The sequence below is a fragment of the Perognathus longimembris genome, chromosome 5, assembly GCF_023159225.1.
Source record: "Perognathus longimembris pacificus isolate PPM17 chromosome 5, ASM2315922v1, whole genome shotgun sequence".
Taxonomy (NCBI): domain Eukaryota; kingdom Metazoa; phylum Chordata; class Mammalia; order Rodentia; family Heteromyidae; genus Perognathus; species Perognathus longimembris.
Genome location: NC_063165.1, coordinates 74191245 through 74208593, shown reverse-complemented (window position 1 = coordinate 74208593; position 17349 = coordinate 74191245). Strand labels below are relative to the sequence as shown.

Genomic DNA, 17349 nt, shown 5'->3' with positions numbered 1-17349 from the left:
CTAGCTACTCATGAGGCTGGATCTGAGGATTCTGATTTGAGCCCAATCCAGACAGACAAACCGAAGAAACTCTTATCTCCAACTAACCAGCAAAAAGCCAGGCTCAGGTGGTAGAGCCTTGTGTGAAAAAGCTAAGTGAGAGCAAGGCCCTAAGTTCAAATCCCATTACTAATTACCAAAACATATACCCAAAGGTAAATGTTTGCAGAACCAGATATGTTTATCCTGTGTAAACATTATACAACATATATGCATATTGAAATCATACTGAAATGTCACATGGTACCTCATGAGTATGTAATATTTTTGTGTTTTTATCAGTGAAACATAATTTGCATAAAAAAGAAAGAAAGTTATTGTTTGGTATCTGCAGGGGATTTGTTTGAGGAACTAACAGTTACCAAAATTACATATATAAAAGGGACAAGTAATTCAAACACCAAAATTATAAATGCTAAAGGACTTTATTTGAGGTCTTAGGAGTTGCAATTGAGACAGATAACTCTGACTCCATACAATGTGGAAAAAGTAGGGCTAAAATAGTTATATGACACAAGTAATAAAAATTCCTTCATCATATACACATAGGTATATAAATAGATATATATAAATGTTTATAAAAACAAATATAAATACATACATGTATATACATAAAATGAAGACATATATAAAATGGAGGAATATATATGACATACATATGTGTGTGCATGCGTGTGTGTGTATGTGTGTGTGTATTTGCTGATACCAGGGCTTGAACTCAGGGCTTTCAGCTTGCTCAACTTGCTTGTTCATCTTGTGCTCTACCACTTAAGCCATGCCTCCTACCCTATCTTTTACTGGCTATTTGGGGAAAGAATTGTTTGGCCTTTTCTGTCTGGGTTGGCTTCAAACTCTATTTCCTGAGGAGCTAGATTCAGGCCAATAGCACTCAGCTATATCTTTTGAAGGTGAAGTTTTTGTGCCCATATCTGGGCTTGAATTCAGGGCCTGGGGATTATCCCTGAGCTAGTTCAAGGCTAGTGCTCTACCACTTGAGACGTTCTACTTCTGGCTTTTTGGTGGTTGAGTCTCTTGCAGTTTTTTGCCCAGGCTGGCTTTGAACTTTGATCCTCAGATCTCAGCCTGATAATCTAGAATTACAAGTGTGAGCCACTGGCATCTGGTTTGGGGCTAGCTTTGTTTTCTTTTTTCTTTGCCAGTCCTGGGGTTTGAATCCAAGGCCTGGGCACTGTCTCTGGGCCAGTTTGTGCTCAAGGCTAGCACTCTACCACTTGAGTCACAGTATCACTTTTGGCTTTTCTGAGTAGTTTCTTGGTGGTAAGAGTCTCATGGGGACTTTTCTACCCAAGCTGGCTTTGAATTGCAATCCTCAGATCTCAGCCTCCTGAGTAGCTAGGATCATAGGTGTGAGCCACCATCACCTGGCTTGGCAATCTTTTTATTGTACTCTAAAATCTACAATCACAAATTTCCTTTAATTCCTTTTCTTTTTATTCCCCAGTCCTGGGGCTTGAACTCAGGCCTGGGCACTGTCCCTGAGCTTCTTTTGCTCAAGGCTAGCACTCTACCACTTGAGTCACAGCACTTTCTTTTGTTTATGTGGTATTGAGGAATCAAATCCAGGACTTCATGCATGCTAGGAAGCACTCTACCACTAAGCCACATTCCTAGCCCTTTTCTTTTTTTCTTTTTGGGTACAAGACTGGGACTCAAACTCTGTACCTGGCATTTTTGCTCATTGGCTAGTGCTCAACCAACTGAGCCATGCCTCTAACTCCAATAATTTTCATTGCACAATGGTCTGGGACTGTGAGCAAACTAAAATAAATTACATTGATTTTTGTTTGTTTGTATGGGAAAGCCTCAAACCTGTCACATAAATTTTCCAAAACCAGCTTGGAGCAGAAAGTTGCTGACCAAGAAAGAGCACCATCAGAGGATTCTTCTGGGGTGCTGAGGGAGTGGGGAGTCTGGCTTCTTGACCTTCTGTCCTGAAAGCCTCCTTCTCATCTGGTTTTAATTCTCTTGTTTGTGCACCTTGCCATATTTATTATTGAATTCCTGGTTTCTTTTTGCTGTTTCATGTTCTATGATCCAATGATTTATGTGAACTCACTGATCTAGTTGTTATTTTTGGCATCCAGAGAATGCACAGAGTCCCTTAAGAATTCTGAGAGAATAAATGTGTTTTGAGCTACATAATACCGAAGTTGGCCAGATGTCTATCAGTGCATGAAAAAAATGTCAGCTGAAGATGTTTAATAAGAGATATGTCCTCTTCCTAACCCCAGCAACAAAGATGCATTAAAAATCACATATATTTTTCTTTCTTTGGTTGATGATTATTATTAGAAATAAGACTGGTCATTAAAAAGTCCTCTGAGAAGAAATCCAGTTCAAAATTACCTATTTCTTTTTTTTCTCTCATTTAACTCAAGCTTGTGCTTTCTAAATCAGGGATGTATCTTTGTTTGATTAGGAATGAAATACCCTGATGTCAGTATTTGTTTATTGACTTATTTGCTTATTTTATTTTTTGCCAGTCTTGGGGCTTAAATTCAGGGTCTGGGCACTGTCCCTGCGCTTCTTTTGCTTAAGGCTAGCACTCTACCACTTGAGCCACAGTGCCACTTCTGGCTTTTTCTGTTATATGGTACTGAGGAATCAAACCCAGGGATTCATGTATACTAGATAAGTACTCCGCCACTGAGCCACATTCCTTGCCCATTTGCTTATTTATTTAATGCTGAAGTCTTGCTCTGTCACCCAGGCTATTTGTCTTTAGTCCCTCACAGGACAGACTCCTATCACATGCAGAAGCAACAGGCATCTGCCATATTTGTCTTTTTCTTTAGTAAATCTAAAAGCTACCTTACTTTTCTGAACATCTGAGAGAAAACAGCATTTTGGAATTCAGTACCCCAACACTTGTGAGGCAGAGGGAAGAGGATTGTGAGTTCCTAGTCTGCCTGGGCTTCCTGGTCAGGTGTGTTGTGTGTGTAAACTTACAAGCTACTTTTGCTGTGAATTAGTTAATAGCCCCCCAGCTTTGTGCTTGTGCCCTTTGGACAGAGATATTCTCTGCATGGTCTCTTTGCAATCACCTTGTGCTCTGGAAGGAGAGAAGATTCAGTGCTAAGCATATTGTGGGGAAGGGAGACAAACGAGTCCTCAAATAGGCTATGCCCTCTTCATTGAAAGGAAACAGCTGAAAACTTAGCAAATCATCCACCAGGAAACTTGTCCCAAAGGTAAAGTGGTAACAACTCCTACAGAAGTCCAGGGACAAAGACTGGGCCATACCTGTGACCTTGACTAAACTGCTCATCCCTTTCTCCCCCTGCCCCAGTTCTCCCTAGGGAAGCCCATCTGCGCCTCTGAAGATGGCTGGGATCTCCTGAAGGGCTGTCTGTCTTCCATGGTGGCATGGAATAAAATCTCCTTCCTCTGCACTTCGCCACGGCTCTTTCCTTGGCATATGGGGCTGAGTGGCCGGACCTAGCTCCTGGACTTTGGGTCTGGAGTGTAAACACCTGGTTTCATAAGTGTGTGTGTATGTATGCATGCATGCATGTGACATGTATATACATGTTTATATTTATACACGATACATGCAATATGATACATATGATATGATAGTTATTGTAACACTCCTACTGGAATACACGCAATAAAAAGTACCACAAAGGCTGGGAATGTGGCTTAATGGTAGAGTGCTTACCTAGCATGCATGAAACCCTGGGTTCAATTCCTCAGTACTACATAAACAGAAAAAGCCAGAAGTGGCGCTGTGACTCAAATAGTAGAGTGGTAGCATTGAGCAAAACGAAGCTCAGGGAGAGTGCCCAGGCCCTGAGTTCAAGCCCCAGGACTGGCAAAAAAAACCAATATACAATTTCTGTGTATGTGTGTGCATGTATAATGAATCTTCCCATAAAGTGAGATAAAGGCTTCATTCTAGTTTAGGTTGTATCTTGCCATTAAATAATGACAAAAATCTTTTAGATAGAATTCTTAGATAAAAAACACCCAGACAAGAATGCCTAGCTACATTTGAATAACTTTTTGTTTTACTTTGCACGTTTTTGTGTGTATATAAGGATGGGTGGGGAATTCTTTGGCATAAATCATAGGGCTACACGGAACACACACTACAGAAGCAATGTTTATCATGTGCAGAAATGTAACAGTGAAGTCCATCTCTATATTACCTATGTAAGCCAATAAAAATGTTTACCTAGAATTCAAGCCTTTTTATTGCTACATATGGCTTTTGGTTTTTGCTTATGCTCTACCACTTGCATCACAGTGCCAGTTCCGGTTTTCTGGTGGTTAATTGGAGATAAAAGTCTCACAAACTTTCCTGCCTGGGCTGGCTTTGAATTGTGATCCTCAGATCTCAGCCTCCTGAGTACCTAAGATTACAGGAAGGAGCCAGCAGTGCCTGGCTTAGGTTTTAAAATAAGGGCTTATAACATGCATTTAGAAGTTTCCTAATTGAAATATCAACAAACAGCTCCTCTCCAGGAGTAGAATGTGACTTGAGGCCCTTTTGAACAGAATTATTAAAAACAGAATTTATTAAGCATGCTTATATCCACAGGGTATGTGAAATATGACGCTTGTGCATAGGCAAATGAGAACTGAGGATATTCTAAATGCTTGAAGTAACAACTCTAAAAAAGTTTGTGCTGTGCAGTATAGTAAATGTTATCTATCGAACACCCCTTTTATAACAATTCTCCAGTAGCAAACATTTATCTCCACCTAGTGGCAAAAGTATACGATTGCAGTCCCTCATAGAACTGAATTAACTCAGTTCCACAAGTGGTAGTTAAGTATGTGTGGCGTATATACATGCACACATGTATTTGATATGGTCCTCATAAGACTGCTCTTTACTTTGCATTGATCTTTTCTATGAAAATTAATATTTTTGTTGTAGATAACCATCAACACCCTAAATGCATTTCTACTCTATGCCTCCTCCCTGACTTGGGCCCTGTCCCTGAGCTTTCTGATTAAAGGCTGGCACTCTTGGTCTGAGCAGCCTTAGCACTACTTGCTTCGTTTTCTAGTGGCTAATTGGAGACTAGTCTCATGGATTTTCCTGCCCTGGCTGGGTTTGAATAGTGATCCTCAGATCTGTCTCCCTGAGTAGTTGGCTAGGATTGCAGGCATGAGCCAAGCACCTGGCTTCCATGTTTTCTACTTCACAAAGGGAACTGTTTCTTTAGCCTAAAAAGCAAGACTCAGATATACTAGAAAGAACATTTTTTTTGTGCCTGTCCTGGAGCTTGAACTCATCATGGACGGATGCTGACTTCAAGGATAGCAGTCTACCATTTACTTGAGCCACAGCTCTACTTTTTGGTAGATAATTGGAGCTATCTCATGGACTTTCCTGTCTGGGCTGCCTTAAAACTGCCACCCTCAGTTATCAGCCTCTGAGCAGAGTTTACTCATCTGAGGAATGATGGCCCAAAGATGTACTTTGCCCCCAGCAGAGAAATGTCTCCACTGAGGTACAGAGAAGCAGTTGTGGTCTGCAAGAGGGACCAGATCTGGGGTTAGCCTCTGGTCACTAAGAGGATGGCCTGGAAGTAGGGGAAGGCAGAAAAGAGAAAACAGAAAACCACCGCCCAACTCAAATATCATAAGGCCATCTGCTTAAAAAAACCAGTGGCTTGTAACATTCAGATTTCCCTCACAACCATATTTGGAGCACAGTTTTAGAATCTTAATCAAACTGGGTGTCATTACTCACTGTACTCAGCAGAAAAGGCACAAACTGGGTCATTTTTGGGTGCAGTGAGACAAATGGGAAATTTCAGTCACTTTAGTGGGGTATGAGAAAAGGGCCTACTAACTAAATTTTTCAGACTTGGTTCCCAGCTAGTAGGCAAGCATTATTTCCAGGTTTTAAGTTACGGTGTTTAGAAATTAAATAGCTTACAGCTCACATAGAACCTTCATGCTGATCAGAAGTACATCAATCCCCAGCACCTCTGTGGAACCTAGGCTATCACTTACAAATAATGAGTTTCCACCCCAGTATCTAGAGCTATCTGTGAAAATGGCTTCAATTTCCTACTGAGAATTTGGAACTCCTGGAAAAATTCTATCAGCTGTTTTTTACACTGCTTACAGAAATCAAAGGTAAACCCATGTAAACATCATCTTAAATAACCACCTAACAGTGTCATAATACAATAATTTTTATTCACTGCATCTCTAGACATTTCCTTTTCACATATCATTTAGTAAAAAAGCAATGCCGGACACAGAAAGCCAACTAGTCCTCAGATTCTGAGCCATCCTCATCTTGGCTAATCTGGAAGTAACGAAGTTCGTAAGTCTCCTTGTCAGATGCAACCACTCGAAGCCAATCACGAAGATTATTCTTCTTCAGGTACTTCTTAGTAAGGTATTTTAAATACCTTAAAAACAAAAACCATGAATTTTATTAAGCAATACAATCCTTTCTATGTGTATAAGACCCACTGTTGCAGTCATCTTTTGAAATCCCCCATTAGCCCCCAAACCTTCTCCTTTATTTTTTTTTAATGCTGGTTCTGGGGCTTGAACTTGGGTGCGGTCTGAACTTTTGTGCTTAAGCCATAGCTCTGCTTCCCGATTGCCCTACCAAGACTGGCTCTGAACTGAGTAGCTAGGATTAGGAAACCACTGGTGCCCAGTTCCCTTTCTTTTTTTTGGCCAGTCCTGGGCCTTGAACTCAGGGCCTGAGCACCGTCCCTGGCTTCTTCCCGCTCAAGGCTAGCACTCTGCCACCTGAGCCACAGCCCCCCTTCTGGCCGTTTTCCATATATGTGGTGCTGCGGAATCAAACAGAGAGCTTCATGTGTAGGAGGCAAGCACTCTTGCCACTAGGCCATATTCCCAGCCCCAGTTCCCTTTCTTTTTATTAAACAATGTACAAGACTGCTGGACACAGAGAGCTGTTCCCAGGCTCAGTTACAACTTGTACTCTATGCAGCTCCCTAGAGGATTTGAAAGGTGGGCTGGAGGACAGCAGTGCGGCGTGCTCTGCATTTTTTTACTGCCCACTAAATTATTTAATACACAATCTCACCCTTGAAGTCAATATTCCCTTCACTACCCCTCACTATCGCTACCCACACCTTACATAAGCTTGAGACAGTCTGTGACAGGGCTAAATCTAGGTGTTGGAGAGTTTTGCAAGTAGTATTCTGCCTTCATTTTCCCTCTTCCGGCTCATTCTGTGGGAACAGTTAATCCCAATACACTAGGCTCACTCCTGCATTTTGTGTAAAAGTTTATAGACTACTCAATCAAAATCCTCCTTAGAGAAGTAGGCATCGGACCCTGGGCTCATTGTTAGGCTACCCAGTTCTACTACAGAGCTTTCACACTGTAACAGTATTCACTGAGCAAGTGAAAATTGACAGCAAGATGATGAGAGATTTTGCCTTTGCTTGGCTGCTAAACCTTCAAAACTACATTAAGACAACATTTTATCTGCCAAGTGAGAATTATTTCTCAACTACACATAAAAAAAAAAATCCAGGAACATGGCCTAGTGGTAGGGTGCTTGCCTTGTATCCATGAAGCCCTGGGTTTGATTCTTCAGCACCACATATATTGAAAACAGCCAGAAGTGGCGCTGTGGTTCAAGTGGCAGAGTGCTAGCCTTGAGCAAAAAGAAGCCAGGGACAGTGCTCAGGCCCTGAGTTCAAGCCCCAGGACTGGCAAAACAAACAAACAAAATCCCCCAAAACAACACATCCAAATATGAAAGCACCTCCAAAATTCTGGCAACTATTCCACAACTATTATTTATATTATATTAAAATATATTTATATTATATTAAAATGTGTACAAGTACCAACCTTTTAGAGAACTGTTTCTCAGAAACAACAGTGATTTTGTTTTTGAAGCGTTCAATGTGAACAACATTCCCGAGATTTCCGGTCTTCCCATTGACTTTAACCTTCTCCCGAAGAAATTGTTCCTATTTTAAAACAGAAAAAATGCAAAACTAGGGAAGAAAACCCTAGATATTCACTAGGGAAGGGACCCTAGGAATACAACTTCAATTAATATTGACTGTAGACTTCAATAATCAATAAATACACAATGACAGAAATAAGCCAGTAAAATGATACCTACAAAATTTCCAGAGTCAAAAATTCCATCTTCTACTGGATGAGTAAGGTCCAAATTAAACCTCCAGGTTGACCTTTTAGGCTTCTTGTCTTTCTGCTACACAAAATAAGTAAGTTATGACAGGGCAAGACAGTTTAGTTCATACACAAAACATATTAAGTACTATGTGATAGGTTTATTACTGAACTGCTGGCTTGTGGCTGAGATGATGCACGGCCAGAGAGAGGGGGTGACCCCCCACCTGGCCCAGCTTTATCTAGGGCAGGGGGAGGTAACTGCCTCCTGGTCTGGTTACCCAGGTAACTGGGTGGAGACTTAACCAGGTGAGGGGCATCTGCATGGAGCCCTCCCAGGGCGGACCTTACACTATGTACCATGAAGGTTACAAATACAGAAATCATGCAGAATTAAGAAAAAACTGTGTATTTATCCCCAAGTAAATTTTTGTGTGTTGGTCGTGGGTGCTATACCTGGGCTTTCTGGCTAAAGGCGAGGGGTCTACCACTTGAGCCACAGCTCCATTAAAAGCAGGTTAATTGGAGGTTAAGAGTTTCATGGATTTTCTTGTGCCAGCTTTGAACTGCCATCCTAGCTACCGAGGCTGAGTAGCAAGGATACAGGTATGAGATGAGGCATTGCTCTTGACGTTTTAAAAACCATTCTGACTTTGGTATTAGCTATCATCATCAGGACTCAACCAACTATGCCTGTGGCACCCAATCCTGGCATTGTTTTTTTTTTTTTTTTTAAATCAGAGTGCCATTTTCAAGTAAGGCCCATTTGAAGATGGATCTATCTGCTTTCACAGACAGCCTTGTAAACTGTGCCACCCTGCCGGGACCCCACCGTCCAAAATCTGAAACTTGGTAGAGACTAGCAAGATGTTGGGCTTTGCCTCCAAGACAATCTTCAAATGCTCTCTGAAATATTTTGTCTCGTGTTAATGACCAGATATTTGAGTCATGCTGGAGACTCGATTATTAAATTAGCGTGACCAGCTCCCTGTGCTTCCTGGGTTGCTCTACCACGTGAGTCACGCCTCTAGCCTGGCTTTTCGCTCGTTCTGTTTGGGGTCTCAACACTTTCCTGCCCAGGCGGGCCTCAAACCTCGACCATTCAGAGCTCAGCCTCCTGCGTAGCCGGGATGACAGGCGCGAGCAGCCGGCGCGGGGCCAACTGACTGTTGCGCTTTAAAACTCTTCCTCAACTTCATTTTAAAGTTTTTGTAAACTTTTTCAAGCCAAGTTTCCGTGATGGCGCGGGGTGCGGGGTGCGGGGTCCGGGGCCCGGGGACCGGGCCGCTGCCTTGCGCGAGCCCGGGCCGCAGGCCTGGAACAGCCTTGGGCGGTGGGGAACCCGCCCCGGCACGTGGCGCCTCCGCAGTATTCCTGACCCCGGCGTTTCCTGCCCCACTCTCGAGCCCACCCTGCTCGCCGGGGGGCGTCAGGAGCCCCGCCGGGCGCCCGCACACTTAGCACGGCCCCGCCGAGCGCCCGCACACTCACCGGCGCCATCTTGCCGGCCGGCCGTGGGATCCGAGAGGGCTGGGCTCGCGCTCAGCACGCTTTTATACCGCAGCGTGCGCGTCACGCGCCGACAGCGTAAGCCTGGACCGGACGTCAGGAGGGGCGCGCGCGGCTGGGGTGGGGTGTGTGTGCTGTAACCTAGGAAGCTGGGGGCGTGGCCGGGCAGGATTTCTGTGAGCGCCCTCCAGCGGCCGCAGCTATAATAGTCCTCTGCTCACTGCTGCCATGGCCACATTTGTGGCTACTGGAGATGCAGATAGAGAATGGAAGAGGAATGATCTTTGTCCACACGCTTCTTCCTTTCAATCGGGCAAGACAGTATCTAAACTTCGGAATCTTTTATTTTCTTCTTTTTCTGCCAGTCTTGGGGCTTGAACTCAGGACCTGGGCGTTGTCCTTGAGCTTTTATGTTCAGGGTGAACGCTCTACCACTGGAGCCAGAGCGCCATGACCAGCTTTTTTGTTGGCTAATTGGAGGTAGGAGTCTTCCAACCACAATCCCCAGATCTCAGCCTCCTTAATAGCTAGGATGGCAGGTGTGAGCTCAGGGTGAACAGCAACGGTGGGATCTTTTATATTGTAATTTAAATTCTTCAGTGGTTTTTATTTCTGTATCTGTTTTGTCTATGAGTCTTATTTTTTAAAACAACTATATAGGAAATTCAGTACTTCAGGGTGCCAAAATAAGATTCTAGGGTGGAGATCTAAGAAAAATACTCCTGGTGCATACCTTCTGTTCACACATTGGGTAAATTGACTCTATTTTATTATGGCTTGTGTTGCTAAGCCCAGATGTACTGACTCCCAGTTCAAATTCAAATGTATGTTTGCTGTGACCTGACCAATAACATGCACAAGATTCATGAGGGTAGTGGCATCTTGATAACAAAAACAAAAAGCTGGGCTGGGAATATGGCCTAGTGGTAAAGTGCTTGCCTCGAATACATGAAGCCCTGGGTTCGATTCCTCAGCACCAGATATACAGAAAAAAGCCGGAAGTGGCGCTGTGGCTTAAGTGGTAGAGTGCTAGCCTTGAGCAAAAAGAAGCCAGGGACAGTGCTCAGGTCCTGAGTTCATGCCCCAGGACTGGCAACAAAAACAAAAAACACAAAGCTTTTGTGGTTGGATTATAAATTGATGTCAGATCAGTAAAGTCTCACAGTATTTAGCAATGATAAGGTTCTATGGAGATAGAACTATAGTATACTGGGACAGGGGTAATGAGCAGAAAGGACTTTTGTTAATTTGGAAAAGGCCCTTAGAAGGTGACAAGTAGGTATGACTTTTATTACCAGAGATTAGTTATAAAGCTAAGCTTTAATGGCAGCATATGATGTGTAGAGTCTGCCTATATGTGCTTGATAGCTAGAGGACATCTATCTTAAAAATTGTTTGCCTTGACAGGAGGATTTTATTGTTGTCATTATGTTTAATATACTAGGTGAATTTCCTTTGGCGTACCGTACCCCTGTGATCACTATGTATGATTTTGGTACACTGGATACTGTATATATGCTTATCTGAACTAGGGAAGGGAAAGAAAAATGAGGGAGGTGTAACAAAGCAAGAAATGTACTCACTACCTTATTATGTAACTGTACTCCCCTGTATACCACCTGTCAATAAAATTTAATTAAAAATAAAAATGGTTTGCCTCAAGGAACACAATGATTTCCAAACATTAAGGAGTAGGGTGGCTGGGCTGGGGATATGGCCTAGTGGCAAGAGTGCTTGCCTCCTATACATGAGGCCCTGGGTTCAATTCCCTAGCACCACATATACAGAAGACGGCCAGAAGTGGTGCTGTGGCTCAAGTGGCAGAGTGCTAGCCTTGAGCAAAAAGAAGCCAGGGACAGTGCTCAGGCCCTGAGTCCAAGCCCCAGGACTGGCAAAAAAAAAAAAAAAAAAAAAAAAAAAAAAGGAGTAGGGTGGTAACTGGTACTTATCTTTAAGATTTTCCCAGGTTGCAGTGGAAATAACCCGTTAGCTGGCATAGTATTTTGAGCTTAATTTTGGTTTTCTTCCATGTCATGAGTATAAGTACCTTAAGAATTATTTGTACAAAAGGATCAAAAAGTGTGTGCTTAAAATAACTAGTATTCTCCAAATATATAATTTAACTATAGAGTTGGAGGTATAACTCAGTTGATAGAGCACCAGCCAATGAGCAAAGTGTTAACAACCACCACTACCGCACACAAAAAAGACAGAAAAGAAGGAAGGAAGGAGAGAATGGAAGGATGAATAGAAGAAAGGAGGGAAGGATGGAAGGAGGGAAGGAAATATAATAGGGAGAGAAGATTTCTGTCAATTAGAAATAATAGAAAGTTGTAGCCAGAAATACGCAGATAGGAAGAGTAAATGCTGTAAATAACTTGGTGGTTCTTTCTAAACTGTAAAATTATTTCCACCTGGTATGTACTAACATTTTACCATGCAATCTCTTTTTTGACAGCTGGCTCTAAAACATATGAAATAGTCTCTGAAAAGAGCCAAGAAAAAAGAACAATGAGAGGAATTGTGCATTTCTAGCTATGTGACTGAGTGGCTCAATATATAACAAGTATACTTCTAAAATTACAAACTTCAAATGTCAGGTCTATATGAGATTAGATTTAGACAAACTTTAGAAATACAGGAGAACATCAGAAATGAGCTTTATAGAAAAATCCAGAAAATGGTTAAAATTATAGCTTTATAAATAGTGTGTGTTCATGCCAGTCTTGTTTTTGTTTTTGTTGTTTTTTTGGCCAGTCCTGGGGCTTGGACTCAGGGCCTGAACACACTGTCCCTGGCTTCTTTTTGATCAAGGCTAGCACTCTGCCACTTGAGCCACAGCGCCACTTCTGGCCATTTTCTGTATATGTGGTGCTGGGGAATTGAACCCAGGGCCTCATGTATATACGAGGCAAGCACTCTTGTCACTAGGCCATATCCCCAGCCCTTGTGCCAGTCTTGGGGCTTGAACTCCATTCCTGGGCACTGCCCTCGAGCTTTTATGCTCAAAACTAGTGTTCTACCACTTAAGCCACAGCTCCGACTTTTGGCTTTTTGGTGGTTAATTGGAGATGAAGAGTCACACACACTTTTCTCCCTGGGCTGGCTTAGAATTAAGATTCTCAGATCTTAGCCTCCTGAGTAGATAGGGTTACAGGTGTGAGCCACTGGCACCTGGCTATAAATAACTTTTTTTTTTTTTTTTTTTTTTGCCAGTCCTGGTCTTGAACTCAGGGCCTAGCTGCTGTCCCCGGCCTCTTTGTGCTCAAGGCTAGCACGCTACCACCTGAGCCACAGCACCACATCTGGCTTTTTCTGAGTAGTTTATTGGAGATAAGTGTCTCATGGGCTGGCTTTGAACTGTGATATTCAGATCTCAGCCTCAGATCTCAGCTAGGATTTCAAGTATAAGCCACCTAAGCCCAGCTATAAATAACTTTTAATGCATGGTTAAGCTGGTGGGAAAGTGAAGTATTTTTTCAGAGGCTAGAATGACAAGCCATGCTCATGTAGGTTAGAGTCTGAATTAGTCTGCTCAGAGAGCATGAAGGCCTAACTAAAAATGTAGTTGTGTGTGTGTGCTTGGATTGTAAATGGCAGATAGAAGCAAATGTAAATACTCTCTGGAGAAATTTACCTTAAATTGAGGCACAAAGAATTCCCTGAGATAAACTTGCTAAAATTACTAAATACATAAGAAAACAAATGGGCTGGGAATATGGCCTAGTGGCAAGAGTGCTTGCCTCCTATACATGAAGCTCTGGGTTCGATTCTCCAGCACCACATATATAGAAAACGGCCAGAAGTGGCGCTGTGGCTCAAGTGGCAGAGTGCTATCCTTGAGCAAAAAGAAGCCAGGGACAGTGCTCAGGCCCTGAATCCAACCAAGCCCAGGACTGGAAAAAAAAAAAAAACAAGCCACTGTTAATAAGAACTCCAAAACCTATAAAATCTAGTCCACAGAAACTGAATATATCGAATGCATAAGCTTCAGAGCATAACGATGTATGGGCTTTATTTATGTTTATGCCCTCAATGTATCCCATAACATGCTAAGGGAACTAGAGACAATCAAAATTTGACAGTATTGTAAACAGAGAAAACTAGTTCTAGGAATTAAAAATAGAAAATTTGAAATTAGAAAAGATGAGCTAAGCAGGGAAGTAGATATAGTTGAACCAAGTGACTATTTTATGCCTCAAAAAACAGCTCCCTGTTGGTCATACCTGGAATTCTAGCACTAAGGAGGTGAAGGTAGGAAGATCCCAATTATGAAGTCAGCTGGGCTACATAGTTTCTGTCTCAAAATACTATTGTAGGCCTATAGCAAATCCTACACTAATGGTGAGAAACATATGCTTTTTTTTTTTTTTTTGCCAGTCCTGGGGCTTGAACTCAGGCCTGAGCACTGTCCCTAGCTTCTTTTTGCTCAAGGCTAGCATTCTACCATTTGAGCCACAGCACCACTTCCAGTTTTTTCTGTATATGTGGTGCTGAGGAATTGAACCCAGGGCTTCAAGTGTACAAGGCAAGCACTCTTACCACTAGACCATATTCCTAGCCCAAGAAACATATGCTTTTTAACCCCAAATGCTTGAAGCCATTTCCAGAGTCATGGACCATGGAATTATCAAGGAAGGGTAGCTCTGATTTGTTCCTTAGCTGCTTTTAGAAGGGGAGTTACATACTCCATTGGAATCCAGCCTAGGGGACTACAGTGATAGTTCCTAACCTGGAACTAAAATTTAGAGATCTAGTCTTAGCCATAAAGCCACCATTCTAAGAACCTGCAATATGAAACACTAGATAAACATGAAAGCCTTTTCTTTTAAAAGTAATGACATAACCAGGTGTCAGTCTTTCATGCCTGTAATCCTAGCTACTCAGGAGGTTGAGATTGGAGGACTGTGGTTCAAAGCCAGTCAGGGCAGGAAAAGTCTGTGAGACTCTTACCTCTAATAAACTACTCAGAAAAAGCTGTGGTACTGTAGCTGAAGTGGTAGGATGTTAGCCTTGAACAAAAGAAATTCAAGGACAGTACCCCAGGCCCTGAGTTCAAGCCCCAGGACTGGCCAAAAATAAAAAAGGTAAGACATTAAAGAATATACTTTTCTCATAGGAAACCATTTTCTAAGAATGTGAAAGCCTTTAAATAAACTATTTTTATTTAACAGAGCAAATGAAGCTAACAGACAAATATATTTAGTGTAACAAAATGTTTTAATGATAAGATCCATCTACATTTTAAAGGATATTTTAGTACAGCTGAAGACTTAACATTTGAATTTTACTTATTTTTGAAATGTGAACCACACAATATCTCTACAATATATTATACAATTTTAAAGTTTTAGCGAAAACATTTGAATCCACAAGTAAAAGCAGGAATTCTCCTATACCTATGATAAATAAAAGGTATTACTAGGAAAGTGCCAATCAATTAGAATATACCATCTCACCTAATCATATAGAATCTAGTAGCTTGCATCATACTAGTTGGGGACTAGTAATTTTCAGTATGCTTTTGTAATACAGTAAGTGCTTAATAATACACAAGTGCTTATAGGAGATATTAACCACAATAAGGAATTCTTCCCAAGAACACTATGACTTGATAACAAGCTCTTTAGTCACTGCTGAGAATAGAGTTTAGGGAGTTTTAATGCAGTCTTAGACTAAGGCAAAATGAGTTCTACCAATATCCAGAAATAGTTTGAGAGACTTTATATAAATAAAAGAATCTCTTTTCATTGGAAAATACATTATTGTAAGGAGAGGAAATCACAGCAAATAGTAAAATTTGGCAATAAGTGTGTTTCTAGCAGGTGAAAGCCTGGTATGCATTGCTATGTCTTTCACATAAAGAGAACTTGTTTACTGGATGCATATAGCACTTGTAGGCACTTGACCTTACTTGGTGGTTAAGCTGGGGTTCAGATGTTCACTGAGTGAAAAAAAAAACAAAACCATTAAATTGCACTGTGACTTCAAGTCATGTTTCTACAGAAATATATGTTCCAGTGAAAATCAAATGATGATGGCATTTACCCCATTCAGAGAAAAAAACTGAGTTAAGGATTGAATTTTTTCAAGATTTTCCATCATGAATTTTTCTTACAGATTGGCATATCGTCTGAATGCTAGCAGAAAAAAAGGCTTGAACACTATGAACTGTGCCTAGATAATATTGGAAAAATGAAAACTGATTCTCCAGGCAATATAGGTATGGAAATATACTGCTCAAGAGCCATATTTTCTCATAGTAAATGTTTCTAGTTTATATAATTCAGTATGTAAACATTTTTAGGTACCCAAAAGAATGTTACATGTTTTCAGGTCTGTTGTACCTAGATATGCTTGAGAGCCATTCCATCAATGTCTGGCTCCAAAATTATCTTTAGGGTCCATGCCCAAAAGAATGCTACCAAAGACACGGTTAAGATAAGACCTCCCAACTCTCTTCTAAAATGAAAAATATGGCAAGATTCTAGTATAGCGGATACTAATGTTTCCATTTTTTCTTAACCACTTGGTTTGAATGTATTGACATTAAGGGTTTTTAAAAAATGAGTTTACATTTCAGTATTGCAATCTGTTAGGAAAATTTGCAATATACTTCCAGGCAGCTAGCTTTAAAATAATAAAACTTCAGCTCTTAACACACACAGCCCTGAGAAAAATGCGTTCAAAGTATTGCTCAACTAGAAATAATCTAATTGAGAAATCTCAAAGTACAAAATCAAACTCTGGAAAAGTTGTGAGTTTAAAAGAAAATTACCAACATTTGAGGCACTACAAGACTACAGTACTTTTAAAAGTTAGATGGACTTTGGAGAAGAACACACAAAGCTGTATGAGTACATACATACATATTGTGCTGTAATGAAAAATTGTGCCCCCGCGTTTACAGCAGAATCATTTATCTGCAGCAACTCTTGGTAAAGAAATAATGGTCTGGGTTGCAGGAGTCTAGCTAATTGCCATAAAACACTGGTACAGAAATTTGTACCATTTTGTGGGAAGAGAGTCAAGAGCTTGGTTGGTCACAATTTCTTTAAGTGACTGGCAGCCCTTGGAGGGGAACATGGAGGCAACAATTATGCTTATGATGCATAAACCATTTCAAAGCAGTAAAGATCTGATCTAGGTCAGAGGGGATACAATACTGTAGCAAATAAAACTTAACAGTCTTCATAGGATAAATAAAACATGTTCTAAAAAGAAATAAGAATTACACTTATTCATACTGTCTACAAATTGGTGAACCATAGACAAAAATGGTACATCATTATAGTCTATTAACATGACATCTATACATGGTAACTTGTAATATTTAACATGTACTACAAAAAAGTACAACAATCAACTTGTAACATTGTAATTCAACTTGTAACATTGTAATGAATCAACTTGTAACATTTCTCTAACATCAAAGAAGAATGAAGCCACTTCTGTTCTATGTTAAAAATGTATGTTCTCTGTTTCCTTTGAATATAGTTTATAAAGCTTTACTAAATTAAATGTTTTGACCTAGAGAAATATCTATTGACTTAAGTGAAAACCAACAGTATCTTTAAAACCTATGCTTATATGTTAGAGTACATACACTCCAGAATAGTATTGAAAATGAAGTACTTATGCATAAATAACTTCTGCCATTCAAAGTATGGAGCTCAA

At 41.0% G+C, this 17349-nt stretch overlaps 1 protein-coding gene across 2 annotated transcripts; it reads right to left on the bottom strand.

Moving 5' to 3' along the window:
- Nucleotides 1–6202: 6202 nt before the first annotated feature.
- Rpl22l1 (ribosomal protein L22 like 1) lies at nucleotides 6203–9750 on the bottom strand. 2 transcript variants are annotated; one of them, XM_048347130.1, is made up of 4 exons: nucleotides 9655–9750; nucleotides 8153–8245; nucleotides 7873–7994; nucleotides 6203–6440 (listed from the first exon to the last, which is right to left on the bottom strand). In XM_048347130.1, the coding sequence occupies exons 1-4, from the start codon at nucleotides 9661–9663 to the stop codon at nucleotides 6296–6298; spliced, it is 369 nt and encodes a 122-aa protein (XP_048203087.1). In that variant the 5' UTR covers nucleotides 9664–9750; the 3' UTR covers nucleotides 6203–6295. The 2 variants fall into 2 exon arrangements, with proteins under 2 accessions (XP_048203087.1, XP_048203088.1); XM_048347131.1 differs by having other exon boundaries at nucleotides 8153–8242; nucleotides 9655–9747.
- Nucleotides 9751–17349: the final 7599 nt, after the last annotated feature.

Bases quoted from the DNA above. Each gene is read 5' to 3' on its own strand.
- Rpl22l1 (XM_048347130.1), bottom strand. The intron at 7,995-8,152 runs GTAGGTATCATT...GTTTTAAAATAG, and splicing joins TTTTTGACTCTGGAAATTTT to GAACAATTTCTTCGGGAGAA. The intron at 6,441-7,872 runs GTTGGTACTTGT...TTTGTTTTTAAG, and splicing joins GAGAAACAGTTCTCTAAAAG to GTATTTAAAATACCTTACTA.